The following is a 14,708-nucleotide window of genomic DNA, read 5'->3' as shown; positions in this document are numbered from 1 at the left end:
CACAATATTTAGATGTAATATATCTATTGGATGGTGATCTTTCCCATTTAACATCTGTATATCCAATGATATGCTTGTAACCTTGATCCTCAAAGAGTGGTACTTTACTCGAAGCTTACTTTATATAACGCAGAATACAAACAACTGCATCCCAATGACTTAAGGGGGAAGTCATAAACTAGTCTTATAAACTTTACCCCTACAAGGTAGAAAGATTGTTTCTAATAGACCCTCTACTCATGTAAAACATTACAAACCAGTTTAAATTAAAAATGAGATTTAGATGGTGTGCTAATGTGACATGCTACAACTGCTTGGAACAAAGCGAGTTCAATGATAACTTCTAGAAGAATCCTTATTGTAGTATAAATAGGGTGGCCATAGACATAATCAAAGCAAACCAAGAACAACCCAATAAGAGTATTGTTCCATAAAAAAGTTCTCCTTTCTAGCTTCCCCTTCTTTAGTTGAATCTTCCAATCTTAGTATATATTTTTGGGCTAGCAGAAGGTTTCATAACTACACTTTTCTTCTGCTATTCTATACACAGCATCAGATCCATAACCATACGTTGGTTTTTGGGTGTTATTTCAAGATCGGGTTAGAGGTAGATTCAACTGGTTTCTCTATATGGATTTTATCAGCCGTGATAATGGACTTGGGTGGAGTTGTTAAACAAATCCAATTACAAGGTATGGAAGACTTGCATAGAATCATACCTTGTTGGAGAGGATTTGTGGGATGTTGGTAATGGGAATGACACAAGCCCTCCTGCTAACGGACCGAAATATTTAAGTAGCATATACAAGAAGTGGAATCAGGTTAATGCGAAGGCGGAGTTCATTTTGAAGAGGACAATCTCATCTGGTTAATTTGATCACATTATAAAGTGTAAATCAGCTCATGAAATATGGAGGACCCTCTATTCATTTGTTCAACAAGAAGAATGAAGCTTGGCTACAGATATTGGAGAATGAATCGGCTAACACCACTCAAGGTAACCTTTCCATCTCCGAGTATTTTTTGAGATTAATAACTTATTTTCTAATATATCTCAAACTATTATGGTAAGGCATCGAAAAGGGCATCCAATATCTATTTTATGGGCTCTTTCCCTTGTATCTAACCTATCCGAGTTAGTCTCTGAAGCGAACAAAGAGGTGGATCATCTTATCTTAAAATAGGTCATCCCGGCTATCCCGATCTTTTATCTGTTCATATAGTCAGGCATCTGAATCAGATGTTATCGTTGTGGCGAAGTAGGGCTCATAAAGAAATAGTTCCAAGCCAAGTAAAGAAATATGGCACAAAATGTTGCCGAAGAAGGAGAAGAGTGCGGAAAAGGTATAGTAGCTGAGGCTTGAGCAATAGATACCATGATTTCCAGCAATCTTGAAAGAGATTGGATCAAGGATTTAGAATATAATATATCCGATCAGTTGGAAAGAAAGAAACTGATGTTGACATTAAGCAAGAATTTTTTGAGGATATTCCAAGTGGTTATATAGTATCCTCTATAGAAGAAATAGAAAAAAAGATCCCGAAAAGGCAATATCTGAAACTGCATGTGCTAGTAGCAACATATACAGAGAAAGCATTGATGGTGATGTATTGGAAGCAGAAGTATTTTCTCAATCATCTGCAATATTAAGGCCAATTAATGGCTTGGAGAAATTTTTTAAAGGAGATGGAGAAAGTAGAGATTAATAGAGGAAGAAGATGATATTGAAGTCTTAAAGACAAATGATATGAATTTTGAAAGCTTTGATGTTAACAAAAAATTTACCGAGGAGATGATAAAAGAATATGGCAGTGTATCCAATGTTGATGTTGAGACTTCACTAAAAATTGATAGTGTTTTTCTCGATAATGTAGTTTTCGAGAAGCGAAGAGAAAGGGGGATTTCATGAAATCAGCAAGGAGATAATTTACATTGATCTTTTGATAAGGGAAAATCTTTATCATTTAAATCAACACGAGGAGTCTCAAAGAAACTGCCAGATTTTCACCAAGATGTGCCTCAAAGCTTCGTTTGAGCTCCTCCATGACAATGTCGGGTAGTTTCAATAAAAATCACTTTAATGAGGAGTGTGAAAAACAAGTATGATTTTTTGGAGGTATAATAATCCTAAATATTTAGTAGAACTTTCTACAGTTATATAGAGTAGTACCTTAAGTACTTGATATATCTAGGCATTCTGTAGATGTTCTAGAGCAGTAGATATTTATAGTGAATTATAGAAAAATCTAGATTCTTGATAGATAGTTAGAAGATAATGACATCTAGATTTTTCTTATAGATCAATCTAGAATAACTTCTAGAAGCATTCCTACTCTAGTATAAATAAGGGTGGTCATAGTCATTTGTAATTAACCCAAGCAAACCAAGAAGGCAAGAACAACCTAATAAAATAGTATTCTTCCATAAACAACTTCTCCTCTCTACCTTCCCCTTCTTTAGTTCTTAAGAAAACATTTTGCATTCAGTGGGGTCATTTTTTTTTTTTGAGAAAATACTTTGTTTATTATTTTTAATTTGTTTCAGATTCTATTCTCTTTATTTGTTTTATGTTTGTAGTTTTGAAAATATTCTTTATATTTAAGTGTTTATTACAAAGTTCTTCAAAAGTTTTTTTTTAAGTATCTTAGTGATATTTTTATACCAAAGGTAGCTTTGAAGTTTAGGTGTCTATATCAGGCATGCTGCATTATACACAAACATTCTACTGATCAACTTTGATGTTTCCTTGGGAGGATAGTATTTTTGTAGCTCATGCCGAAAGATCTAACATTTATCTTCATTTGATGAATAACTTCTTTGGATCAAACATTAGCTATATTGTTTCCTGGAGAATATGCCCAACTTCTTGCTTTTCTCCTTTAGCTATTTTTTTTCTCCAATATTGTATAGCCAAAATTGTTTGCTTTCTACAGTGGACTTCTGAAGTTTCCTTATTTTTATGGTTTCATTCTTCTATTGGAATCGACATAGTTAGAGATTTCAAACTAAATATCTACCAAGGAGGAGGTTTGGGAGAGTCGTGCACATGTTTTATATAATGGGAGTGCTTCTAGAAATCAATGAAATTGGGCTTGAACTTTATCATGTTTCTGAGTTTTACTCTAGCAAAGGATTACCATATGCTCCTGTAGATTTTCCAAATGCTGGTGATAAGTGGGGTTGGCGGGCAGGGAAAAGAGTTTCAAGTTCAGGCACCTTTAGAGATAGATATTTGTATCTTCCGAAGCATTTTAAGGCTCCAAAATGTGGACAGAAAAATGATTTTCGATGTAAGATTTCATTTGAAAAGTATCTATAGTCTTATTATTTTTACATGGATATAAACCAATTTTTTGACTTATTTTGTTTGATGATTCCTTCGGAAAAGTCGCAAGCTCAAAAGGTTAGTTTTTTTTGTTTATAGCATGTAGATATTTATTCTGTTGTTTGCGTCAATTAAAAAAAAACTAACATTTCTTTTTATTGACCTTCTGCAAAATTTGTTTTCGTTTTAATCAAATATTGATTTTGACTCAAATATGATAGAGATGACTACATCTTTAGGGACAAATTGCAGTCTTTAGTGTCTAATTTTCCTATAAGAGCCATAACTTGTAAGGCTGGTAATGAAATTTGTAGCAGTTTATCAAAAGAAAATCGTTTTCGGGCCATGGTTTGTGATATTTGTTGCAGCGAACCTTGTTTTTACCGAGGTTGTTGTTGTATCCTTTGATTCAAAACGATAGGTTCGGACTATGATGGGTACAATTATGTTCGATGTGAAGCAATAATAGATGGATACATATGTGCACATGTTTCCCATCTAGACTGTCCTCTACGAGCTTATATGGCTCGGAACGTTCTAGGAAGCATCAATTTGGATGCACATTATTTATGTCGATACTGTGATTCAAGGATGAATTTGGTTCCACATGCTTTGAAGCTTATAAACACATGCTTTGAAGCTTATAAACACCTGCACACCTATTTAATCTCTTGCTGACATTGAATTGATTTTGAATGTTTGCATTTTTATTTTGCTTGGCTCATAAAAAAGGAGTGGAAAAGAGTTGTTGCATCATATTGAATCAATCAATGCGTAGGTATAACTAATTGGTGAATTGTACTTTTTTTTCCTTATGATGCTATACGTTTTCCTTTTGAGGTTTACAGTTACCAGAATGGCTAATTTGATAATAATATCAGCTTACGAAAGGAGTTTGCATTCAGGATGCATTCAAAAAGGAAGGTTGTGTGGATAGCACCGGTAACTTCTCTCCCCTCTCATCATCTTGATTGTGTTAATCAGTTACTTTGACTTGAATATTTGTATCTAAGCAAGACATTTCAGTATTTGCAAATGTTGTTCTCTTTCTATAATTTTTGTTTATTTCAGCACATAAATATATACATTTGTTGATTTTTTGAAGTTAACTACCCTACAGTTTAGACGATTATATTAAAAAATATTATAATCTAAGGTGTAAAGATATAAAAGACACAATTGATACAAATATTGTTTTCCTTTTTCGAATCACCAATGTCAGCCTAATCGAGTCCCCTTGTTTTCCTTAGAGCTTAAATGTTTCTAATTAGATAAATAGCCTATATTGAACACCTTGACAGGAAAGATTACAGTTCACTTGCTGGAAACATTCTCTACTCGTATAATTTTCTAATCTATCATTTTATTTTCTTTTCACTAATTAGATCTATTAAATTCAATGATTTTACAAGATTAAATAGAGAAGCTAGGTTAAGCGTGTGCTAGCTTGTTTCCATCATTGTAAAAGTCATTCTTCGTTGATTCTGATAGGGTGTGCTTTCCTTATAGTAGGTTGGTCGCTCGTCTTGATTTAATTTTTACGACATTCAATCTCCTCGATTCTAGTACATTCGTTCATCAATCTTCCTTCATTCTGGTAGTGTGTGACTTCCATCCATGTTTAGATATACTTTGTTTTCAAGGATTTTGTATGTATCTCTTTTTTTCTTGCACAGATCATTTAGTATTAGTGTCATAAGTACAACATATAGTTAATAGAGCTAACAATATGTGTTTTATCATTATGCCTTAATCTATACTACTAAGATTTACTGGAGCGTATCATGGGCTTTCATAACAATTTATTGTTGTTATTGTGCTTGTGATTCTTCTTACTAGACCTTGAACTGAAACCATATGCCAGTTTAAACTGATCAGTAGTGAGAAATAACTTTGTTGTAGGCATAACTCTTCCTCTTGAATTAAGTTCCTTACGCATTTACTTTACTCGCGCCGTTCATTATATAAATTTGCGGCACTAATGCAGGAGTGGGACTTTTTTGTATGCATGTGGAAGAATTCCTTTGTTAATTAATAAGTAGAATAATTACTTTTACTCATCTGGCTTACCAACTAAGAACTTGTAGCTTGTTCTCACCGCTACTTCTGAATATTTTTAATGCATATTCTAGTTAGGGTATTTCTCGCGGTGGCTGATCATTTCTAGTTTAATGATATTTTCGAGTGGTGGTGAGATCATGTTTTTGAATTACCATTAGTTGCATGCGATATTTCAAGTCCTTATTTCTTTTCAAAGATTTATGATGTGTTTCATACTCTACAGTTGTATTAGATGATCTTTATACTTATGCTACCTGTTTTTTTGATATTCTTTGTTGTTATTTTCTTTCATTTTTGGCCTGACCACCCTTTTGGAGTCTCGTATATATGTGTATTATTTTCAGCTTACACATTTTTTTTTGGGCGGGGGAGGGGGGGTGGCGTGGTTGGAGTATCTGCCATCATAACCTCGACTTTTGGATCATGAAACAATATGCGTAAAATGATAGGTGATATATTTAGAGAGACTCGAATACTCCTTATCTCCAATATCACCTTTCATTATTCCTTGAGAAGAGTAAATCTTGTATTGTTTATTTAAAGAAGAACAAATACGAAAACTCGATTAAACTATAGTTTTTTTTAAATTCTCATACCTAACTATATGTCACTTTTATTAGGATGTAAATAGCGTCAATAAAATACAAAATATTAAATGTTGAATAACCGCACGTAGAGGTGTTCATGGGTCGCTTATTAATTTAAAAAATAACACCAAATTAATCGATTTTAACATTAATAAACCAAACCAAATTCATGTCCATCACCCTTCGTGTTCACAGTTCTACGAAGGCACTAATCAACCAACTCGAAAAAGGACTACCTTAGAAAAAGTTGCCTACTTGTGGTAGAGTGAATAATACCTATTGTGGAGCCTTCGATACTCTCCCACAATAATAGATAGCTTTTGCAGTAGGGAAGAATTAATATTTAGAGTCCCCATAATTTGTAGAAGAAAGTTATTATTGGTCTTAGGAAATGGATAACTTTTGAGTGGAGTTAGGTGCAAATGTACATTGATTTCTTTGTATATTAAAATGTAACATGGAAGAATAATGTATCGATTGCTATTTATAAATAGTTAATCTAGAGTTGGCAAATGGTTTAAACTGGACTCTTAGTGAAATATAGTGCGGGCGAAAGGATATTCAAAATATAAATTTTGAGATAAATAATAGATTGTATACCTAAGATTCAAATATATGATAAAACATATTTTGAACCCCATTTGCCTCTACACTTGTGTCTTCCCTTACGTCAAAGGGGATTTAACAATTTAAATATAACTAGGAAGATTATGTTTTCCTTAATAACACACTATAATTATTTAATGAAAGGGATCAAATTAACAATATTGTCAATACCTAATTCCACCACTTAAAAATAGTGCTAACTACTGCTAACAACCTATTCTAACTGGAATTGTCTTATGTAAATATTACTTAATAGGTTTAATAAAATATATAGCCTAAGTTGATTATTTTCTTCTAAAATTAGGGTGGAAGTAAATTAATTAATAGTGCTAACTACTAACTGTAACGACCCATTTAGTCGTTTTGAGTAATAGAGATTTTTATTCTTATAAAATACTTTTTGATAGACTCTAAATGAGTATTTTGGACTATTCATAACTACATTTGTTAATTTAATGTGGGTAGTTTTTATAATTTTTTTAGTTGGTGGGTAAGGAAAATAAATGTAAACTTAATAGTGGGTTACTTTCATACTTTTATAATTTGTATTATATAATAATTAGGGAGTAAATATTCTATAGAAAAATATAAGGGTTTAAGAAAAAAGAGAAGCTACATCAAAATCAATTGTGGGTCTTTCTACTGGTACATTTCCTTGTAAATTACAATCTAATTTTGGAACAAATATTGTACTACTATAGCGTCGAATGGATGGAATTGATGTTTTCTTTAGCTAGTTCTTGGTAGTTATAATTAAATTAGGAAGGGAAATTTTGCACTATTGAAATTAAAATTTGGAATTTGGTACTTTCGAAATACGTTCTTTGACAATTTGAGAGGGAAAATGTTAGGCCATTATTGGCTAACGACGGATAATTTTTGAGATTTTTGTTAAGGTAAGCATGACTTACTATATAGATATATGTTGTTGGCTAGAGAATGATTAGAAATTGTTTAAATTTTGTTTCTTAAAAGCTTAAGGACATAGTAAGATTCTCTGTTGTGAAGATTGATTATTATGGGAACAAATTGTGAGTAGATAATAATTTCATAACGATGATTAATTGAGGGTTATCGGATATTATTAATTACTATGTAGAGTAGAGAGTCAATCTTGCTTATGCAATTTTACTTACGGGTGGTTAATGAGTTCTTTGTTATTTTCGACGTAATAGATTTTTCTTATTATGCTAGGTTTTGATAGAATTTTTTATGTATTAGTATAGGTAATTAAATTTTAGGTATATTAATGTATTATAAAAAAATAATTAGATTAAGTTATTGAGTACCTATAGACTTGCTATTTGAGAAATACTAAACTTGATATATTAGTTGGTAAGTTTTTTTGGAATTTGGTTATAGTAATATGAGTATGTACGAATTTATTTACTCATATATTATGCATAGTTGATACGGTGGAAAATTCTAAGTCATTGAGAAAAGGAAATGCACGGGGAACTAGTTCGCTTGACTTCAGCTCTTTGATGCAGGTAGATGATGGTTTATTTTAGTTGATAGATAGACTCTTAATAGATCTTGATAAACATTGAGTGATATAAACAAACCCATCCATAGACACTCATATTACTTACTATAACCAAATTCCTAAAATATTATACCAACTAATGTATCAAGTTTACAAGTCTAGAGTTACTCAATCACTTAATCTAATTATTTTTATATAATACATTTATACACCTAAAATTTAATTACCTATACTAATATATAAAAAATGTTATCAAACCATAGCACCATAACAAAAGTCTATTACATCGAAACTAAGTAAGAACTCATTAACTTCAATCTACCGGTAGTTAAAATTGCAGAAGCAAGATCAAATCTATACTCTACATAGTAATTAATAATTTCCCATAACCCTCAATTAATCATTGTTATGAAATTATTATCTACTCACAATTTTGTTCCGAATAATCAATCTTCACAACAGAGAATCATACTATGTCCTTAAACTTTTAAGAAATAAAATTTAAACAATTTCTAATCATTCTCTAGCCAACAACATATATCTATATAATACGTCATGCTAACCTAACCAATAACCTCAAACTTTATCCGTCGTTAGCCAAGAATGGCCTAACATTTTCCCTCTCAAATTGTCAAGGAACATAGTGCAAAAGTTCAAAATTCCAAATTTCAATTTCAACATTGCAAAATTTCCCTTCCTAATATAACTATAACGACCAAGAACCAACTAAAAATTACATCCATTCCATATATTCGACACTATAGTAGTACAATATTTTTTCAAAAATTAGATTGTAATTTACAAAGAAATGTACCAACAAAACGACCCACGATTGATTTGGATGTAGCCGCTCTCTTTTCTCAAACCCTTATTTTTTCTACAGAATATTTACTCCCTAATTATTATGTAAGACAAATTATAAAAGTGGGAAAGTAACCAATTATTAAGTTTACAATTTTTCTTTAACCACCAACTAAAAAAGTTATAAAAACTACCCCAATAAATTCCAAAATGTAGTTATGTATAGTCCAAAATACATATTTTATAAGAATAAAAAGCTTTGTACTCAAAACGACTAAATGGGTCGTTATAGTTAGTAGTTACCAACTATTATTGAATTTAATTCCACCCTAATTTTATAAGAAAACAATCAACTAAGCCTATATATTTTATTAAACTTATTAAGTACTATTTACATAGGATAATTTAATTTAGAATATGTTGTTAGCAGTAGTTAGCACTATTGTTAAGTGGTGGAATTAGGTATTTACAATTTTGGTTATTTGATCCCATTCGTCAGAAAATTATAGTGTGTTATTAAGGCAAACATAATCTTCTAGTTATATGTTTATTGATAAATCCCCTTTTGACGTAAGGGAAGATACAAGTGTAGAGGCAAATGGAATACAAAATATGTTGTATCATATATTTGAATCTTAGTATACATTCTACTATTTATCTCAAAATTTATATTATGAATCTCGTTCTCCCGTACTATAATTTCCCTATAAGTCCTGTTGAAACCATTTTCCAACTCTAGATCAACTGTTTATAAATAGCAATCGATAGATTCTGCTTCCATGTTACATTTTAATATACTAAGAACATAATGAACATTTGCACCTAACTCCACTCAAAAGTTATCCATTTCCTAAGACCAGCAATAACTTTCTTATACAAATTATGGGGACTCTAAATATTCATTCTTCCATAGTGCAAAAGCTAGCTATTAATGTGGGAGAGCCTCGAAGAATCCATAGTAGGTAGTATTCACTCTACCACAAGTAGGAATTTTTTTCTGAGGTAGCCCTTTTCGAGTTTGGTGGTCACTGCCTTCGTGGAACTGTGAACACGAAGGTTGATAAATATAAATTTTGCTTTGTTTTACTAATTTTAAAATAGATTAATTTAGATTTATTTTGTTTTTTTATTAATAACCGACCCATGAACACATCTACGTGCAGTTATTCAACATTTAATATTTCGTATTTTATTGACGTTATTTGCATCCTAATGAAAGTGAGATATAGTTAGATATGAGAACTAAAAAAGACCTATAGTTTAATGGAGTTTTCGTATTCTTCTCAAGGAATAATGAATGGTGGTATTGGAGATAAGAGTGTTCGAGTCACTTTAAATACGTACCTTGTCATATTGACACACATTGTTTCATTATCCACAAGTCGAGGTTATGATGGCAGACACTCCAACCCCCCCCCCCATCAGAAAAAATGTGTAAGCCGAAAATAATACACATTTATACGAGACTCCAAAAGGGTGGTCAGGCAACACATGAAAGAAAAGAACAACAAAGAATATCCAAAAACCAGGTAGCATAAGTATAAAGATCATTGAATACAACTTAAGAGTATGAAATACATCATAAGTCTCTGATAAGAAATAAGGACTGAAAATATCACATGCAAATAATGGTAATCCAAAAACATGATCTCACCAGTTCAAAATTAGAAATGATCAGCCACAACGAGGAGTACCCTAACTAGAATCTTCATTAAAAATGATTCAGAAGTAGCGGTGAGAACAACCTACAAGTTCTTAGTTGGTAAGACATCTGTGTAAAAGGAATTAATATACTTATTAATTAACTAAGTAATTAACCCACATACATACAAAAAAGTCCCACTCCGGCATTAGTGCCGCAAATTTATAATGAACGGCGCGAGTAAAGTAAACGTATAAGGAACCTAATTCAAGAAGAAGAGTTTTTCCTTCAACATAATTATTTCTCACAATTGATCAGTTTAAATTGGCATATGGTTTCACTTCTAGCATAGTAAGAAGAATCACAAGCACTATAAGAAAAATATCTATATATAGAAGCCATATTGATACGCTCTAGTAAATCTTAGTAGTAAAGGTTAAGGCAGAATGATATAACACATATTGTTAACTCTATTAACTATATGTTGTTATAATTACACTAATATTAAATGATCTATGCAAGAAAAAAAGAGATACTTCAAAATATGTGAAGAAAGCATATCTAATCATAGATGGAAGTCACACTCTACAAGAATGAAGGAAGATTGATAAACGAATGTACCCGAATCGAGGAGATTGACTCGTGTAAAAATAAAAATCTAGACGAATGAGCAACCTACTAGAAGGAAAGAACACCTTATCAGAATCAAGGAAGAATAACTTTTCTAATGATGGAAACAAGCTATAACACGCATATCCTAGCTTCACTATTTAACCTTGTAAAAACATTGAATTTAATTGATATAACTAAAGGGAAAAAAAAGGATAGATTAGAAAATTATAGGACTAGAGGATGTTACCAACAAGTGAACTGTAATCTTTCATGTCAAGGAGTTCAAAATAGGTTATTTATCTAATTGGAAACATTTAAGCTCTAAGGAAAAGAAAGGGACTTGATTAGGCTGACATTGGTGATTCGAACAAGTAAAACAATATTTATATCAATTGTTTTATCTCTTTACACCTTATAAAATAAGTTTCTTTAATCTAATCATCTAAATTGTAGTGTAGTTAACTTTAAAAAATCAACAAATTTATATATTTATGTCCTGAAATAAACAATAATTATTGAAAGCTAACAACATTTGCATATACTAAAATGTCTTGCTCAGGTACAAATATTCAAGTCAAAGTAACTGATCAACACAAACAAGATCATGAGAGGGGAGCGAAGTAACCATTGCTATCCACACAACCTTCCTTTTTGAATGCAAACTCCTTTCCTAAGCTGATATTATAATCAAATTAGTCATTCTACTAACTATAAACCTTAAAAGGAAAATAGATAGCATCATAAGGAAAAAAAGTACAATTCATCAATTAGCTATACCTTTGCCTTGATTGATACAATATCATGCAACAACTCTTTTCCACTTCTTTTTTGTGAGGCACACAAAAAAAATACCAACATTCAAAATCATTTTAATGTAAGCACGAGAAGAAACAGATGTGCAAGTTTTCATAAGCTTCAGAGCATGTGGACCCAAATCCATCCTTGAATCACAGTATCGACATTAAACATTGTGCATTCAAATTGATGCTTCCTCTATCTTTCCCTGCCATGTAAGCTTGTAGAACACAGTCTAGATGGGAAATATGTCCACATTTATATCCATTTATTGTTGCTTCTCATCGAACATAATTGTACCCATCATAGTCGCCAACAATAGGTCCAGTGCAACAAATATCACAAACCATGGCTGGAAAAGGATTTTCTTTTGATAAACTTCTACAAATTTTGTTACCAGCCTTACAAGTAATGGCTCTTATAAGAAAATCAGGCAGTAAAGACTGCAATTCTGTCCTTAAAGATGTAGTCATCTCTATCATATCTGAGTCGAAATCAATATTTGATTAAAAAGAAACAAATTTGGCATCAGGTCAATAAAAAGATGTGTTGAGTATTTTTTTTAATTGATGCAAACTACCAAATAAATATCTACATGTTATATACCAAAAAGCCTGCCTTTTAAGATTGGCGACTTCTTCGAAGGAATCATCCAACTAAATGAGGAAAAAAATTGGTTTATATCCATGTCAGTATACGCAGAATGAAGATGCTTTTCAACCGAAATCTTACTTTAAAAACCAATTCTCTTTCCGCCTTTTGGAGCCTTACAATTCTTCGGAATATACAAATATCTATCTCTTAAGATGCCTGATCTTGAAACTCTTTTCTCTGCCTGCCAACCCAACTTCTCACAAGAATTTGGAAAATCTACAAGAGCGTGTGGTAAGCCTTCGCCAATGTCACACTCAGAAAGAGGATAATGTTCAAAGCCAATTTCACTGATTCTACAAGTACTCCCATTATATACAACATGTGCACGAATCTCCCCATCCTCCTCCTTGGCAGACATTTAGCTGGAAATCTCTAACTCTGTTGATTGCAATAGAAGAATGAAACCATAAAAATTAGCAAAAGTCAGAAGCCCACAGTAGAAAGCAAACAATTTGGGCTATAAGATATTAGAGAAAAAAAATAATTTAAGGAGAAAAGCAAAAAGTTGGGCATATTCTCCTGGAAAATAAGAAATTTAATGTTTGATCCGAAGAATTTATGCTTCAGAAGAAGATACAGGCTAGATACTTAAAAAAATACTTTTAAAGAACTTGGTAAGAAACAACAAAATTAAAAGAATATTTTCAAAACTAGAAACTTAATATATATATATNTATTTCTAATAGCCTTCTCATTTCATGAAAAATTATGACTTTTATGAACAGTTGTGACTTTTATGAAGAGTTGTGACTTTAATAAAGATTTGTGAATTTTGAGAAAATTTGTGACTTTTATGAAGAATTGCGAATTTTATGACGAGTTGCGACATTCATTAAAAGTTGCGACTTTTATGAAAAGTTGCGACTTTTATGAAAAGTTGCGACTTTTATGAAAAGTTGCGACTTTTATTAAGAATGTGATTTTTATGAAAGGTTGTGACCTTTAAGAAGGTTGCAACATTTCCAAATAGTTGTAACCTTTCAGATAAGGCATAATAAACATTTGTGCACTGTACCCTTTGTTGTCTATAAATAAAGGGATTTTCTCTCACTTTAAAAAAACAAAAATTCTAAATTTCCTCCTCCTCCTCTTTTTATTCTTCTTCTTCTTCACAACTAAATATTCATGTACTTTGTTCCTTATGAATGTCTCATTGATAATTGCTTATGTTACAGATCTTAGTATAATTTATTTAGTAATTAAATTATGTTTCTGTTAGTAAGGATAATGATAGGATGTAATAAATTTCATTTTCTTTACATTATGCATGTTTATTACCACGTAATAATCTTGTATGTGAGATAATATAGTGTTTTAGTTTTAATAACAGATAAATTTATAATATTATTTTATAAATTCTCTGATATTATGTTCTCGCGCGAGGCGCGGGTAATTTTACTAGTTAAAAATAATAAACAAAATATTTTCTCAAAAATAAAATTGACCCCACCAAATACAATATGTTTTCTTAAGAAAATTATCCCCTCAAGTACTCATGGTTGATGGAATATATTCTCTCATAATAGATTAATGTTACTCACCGGTGTATTAAGACTTAAAACCATAGTGTCAGCAAATCAGTCAACGGCAGTAAAATTCACTTAGAATACTATATTTAATAGAAAAGAAAAAAGTTCAAAATTTTGTGATTGAAAAATAAGTGAAACCCATCTATTTATAGAGAATGGATGATAGTGTTAATGACTTCTTGTTGTGACTTATCAGAAAACGCACAACCCTTCAAAAAAGTCACAAACTTACGAAAAAGTCATAAATTTTCATCCAAGTATCAACTCTTCAGAACAGTAGCAACTCTTCCGAAAAGTCAAAATTCTTTATAAAAGTTACAACTCTTCAATTTCATTCACATCTTTTTAAACCCAATAATTAATTGTGCCGTCAAATAAATTGTGGCCTTGAAGCGTTCATTTTAGTAGATCCCACAACAAGACAATCATAATATGGGTCTCAAATCCATTTAATTGGTTAGAAATTAAGGTTTTCACCAGTTCATAAAGAAGAATAAAAATAAGAAATCTCCTATCAGAAATGCACAAAAAATCTCTGTAAAAAATTATACAATTCATTTTTTGTTTCAGCCCATTAATGATATGTTATGAATTTACTTCACCCCTATT

General features: G+C 31.3%; 1 protein-coding gene and 1 pseudogene across 1 annotated transcript; one reads left to right on the top strand and one right to left on the bottom strand.

The window, feature by feature from the left end:
- The first annotated feature begins 3,671 nt into the window (after nt 1–3,671).
- LOC114074057 lies at nt 3,672–4,297 on the top strand (annotated as a pseudogene).
- Nucleotides 4,298–12,197: 7,900 nt separating this feature from the next.
- LOC107030294 lies at nt 12,198–12,928 on the bottom strand. The gene is made up of 2 exons (XM_015231624.1): nt 12,658–12,928; nt 12,198–12,400 (listed from the first exon to the last, which is right to left on the bottom strand). The coding sequence occupies exons 1-2, from the start codon at nt 12,926–12,928 to the stop codon at nt 12,198–12,200; spliced, it is 474 nt and encodes a 157-aa protein (XP_015087110.1).
- Between the last annotated feature and the right edge of the window lie 1,780 nt (nt 12,929–14,708).

Source organism: Solanum pennellii, chromosome 9 (assembly GCF_001406875.1).
Source record: "Solanum pennellii chromosome 9, SPENNV200".
Taxonomy (NCBI): Eukaryota; Viridiplantae; Streptophyta; class Magnoliopsida; order Solanales; family Solanaceae; genus Solanum; species Solanum pennellii.
This window is presented reverse-complemented; position numbering and strand designations above follow the sequence as displayed.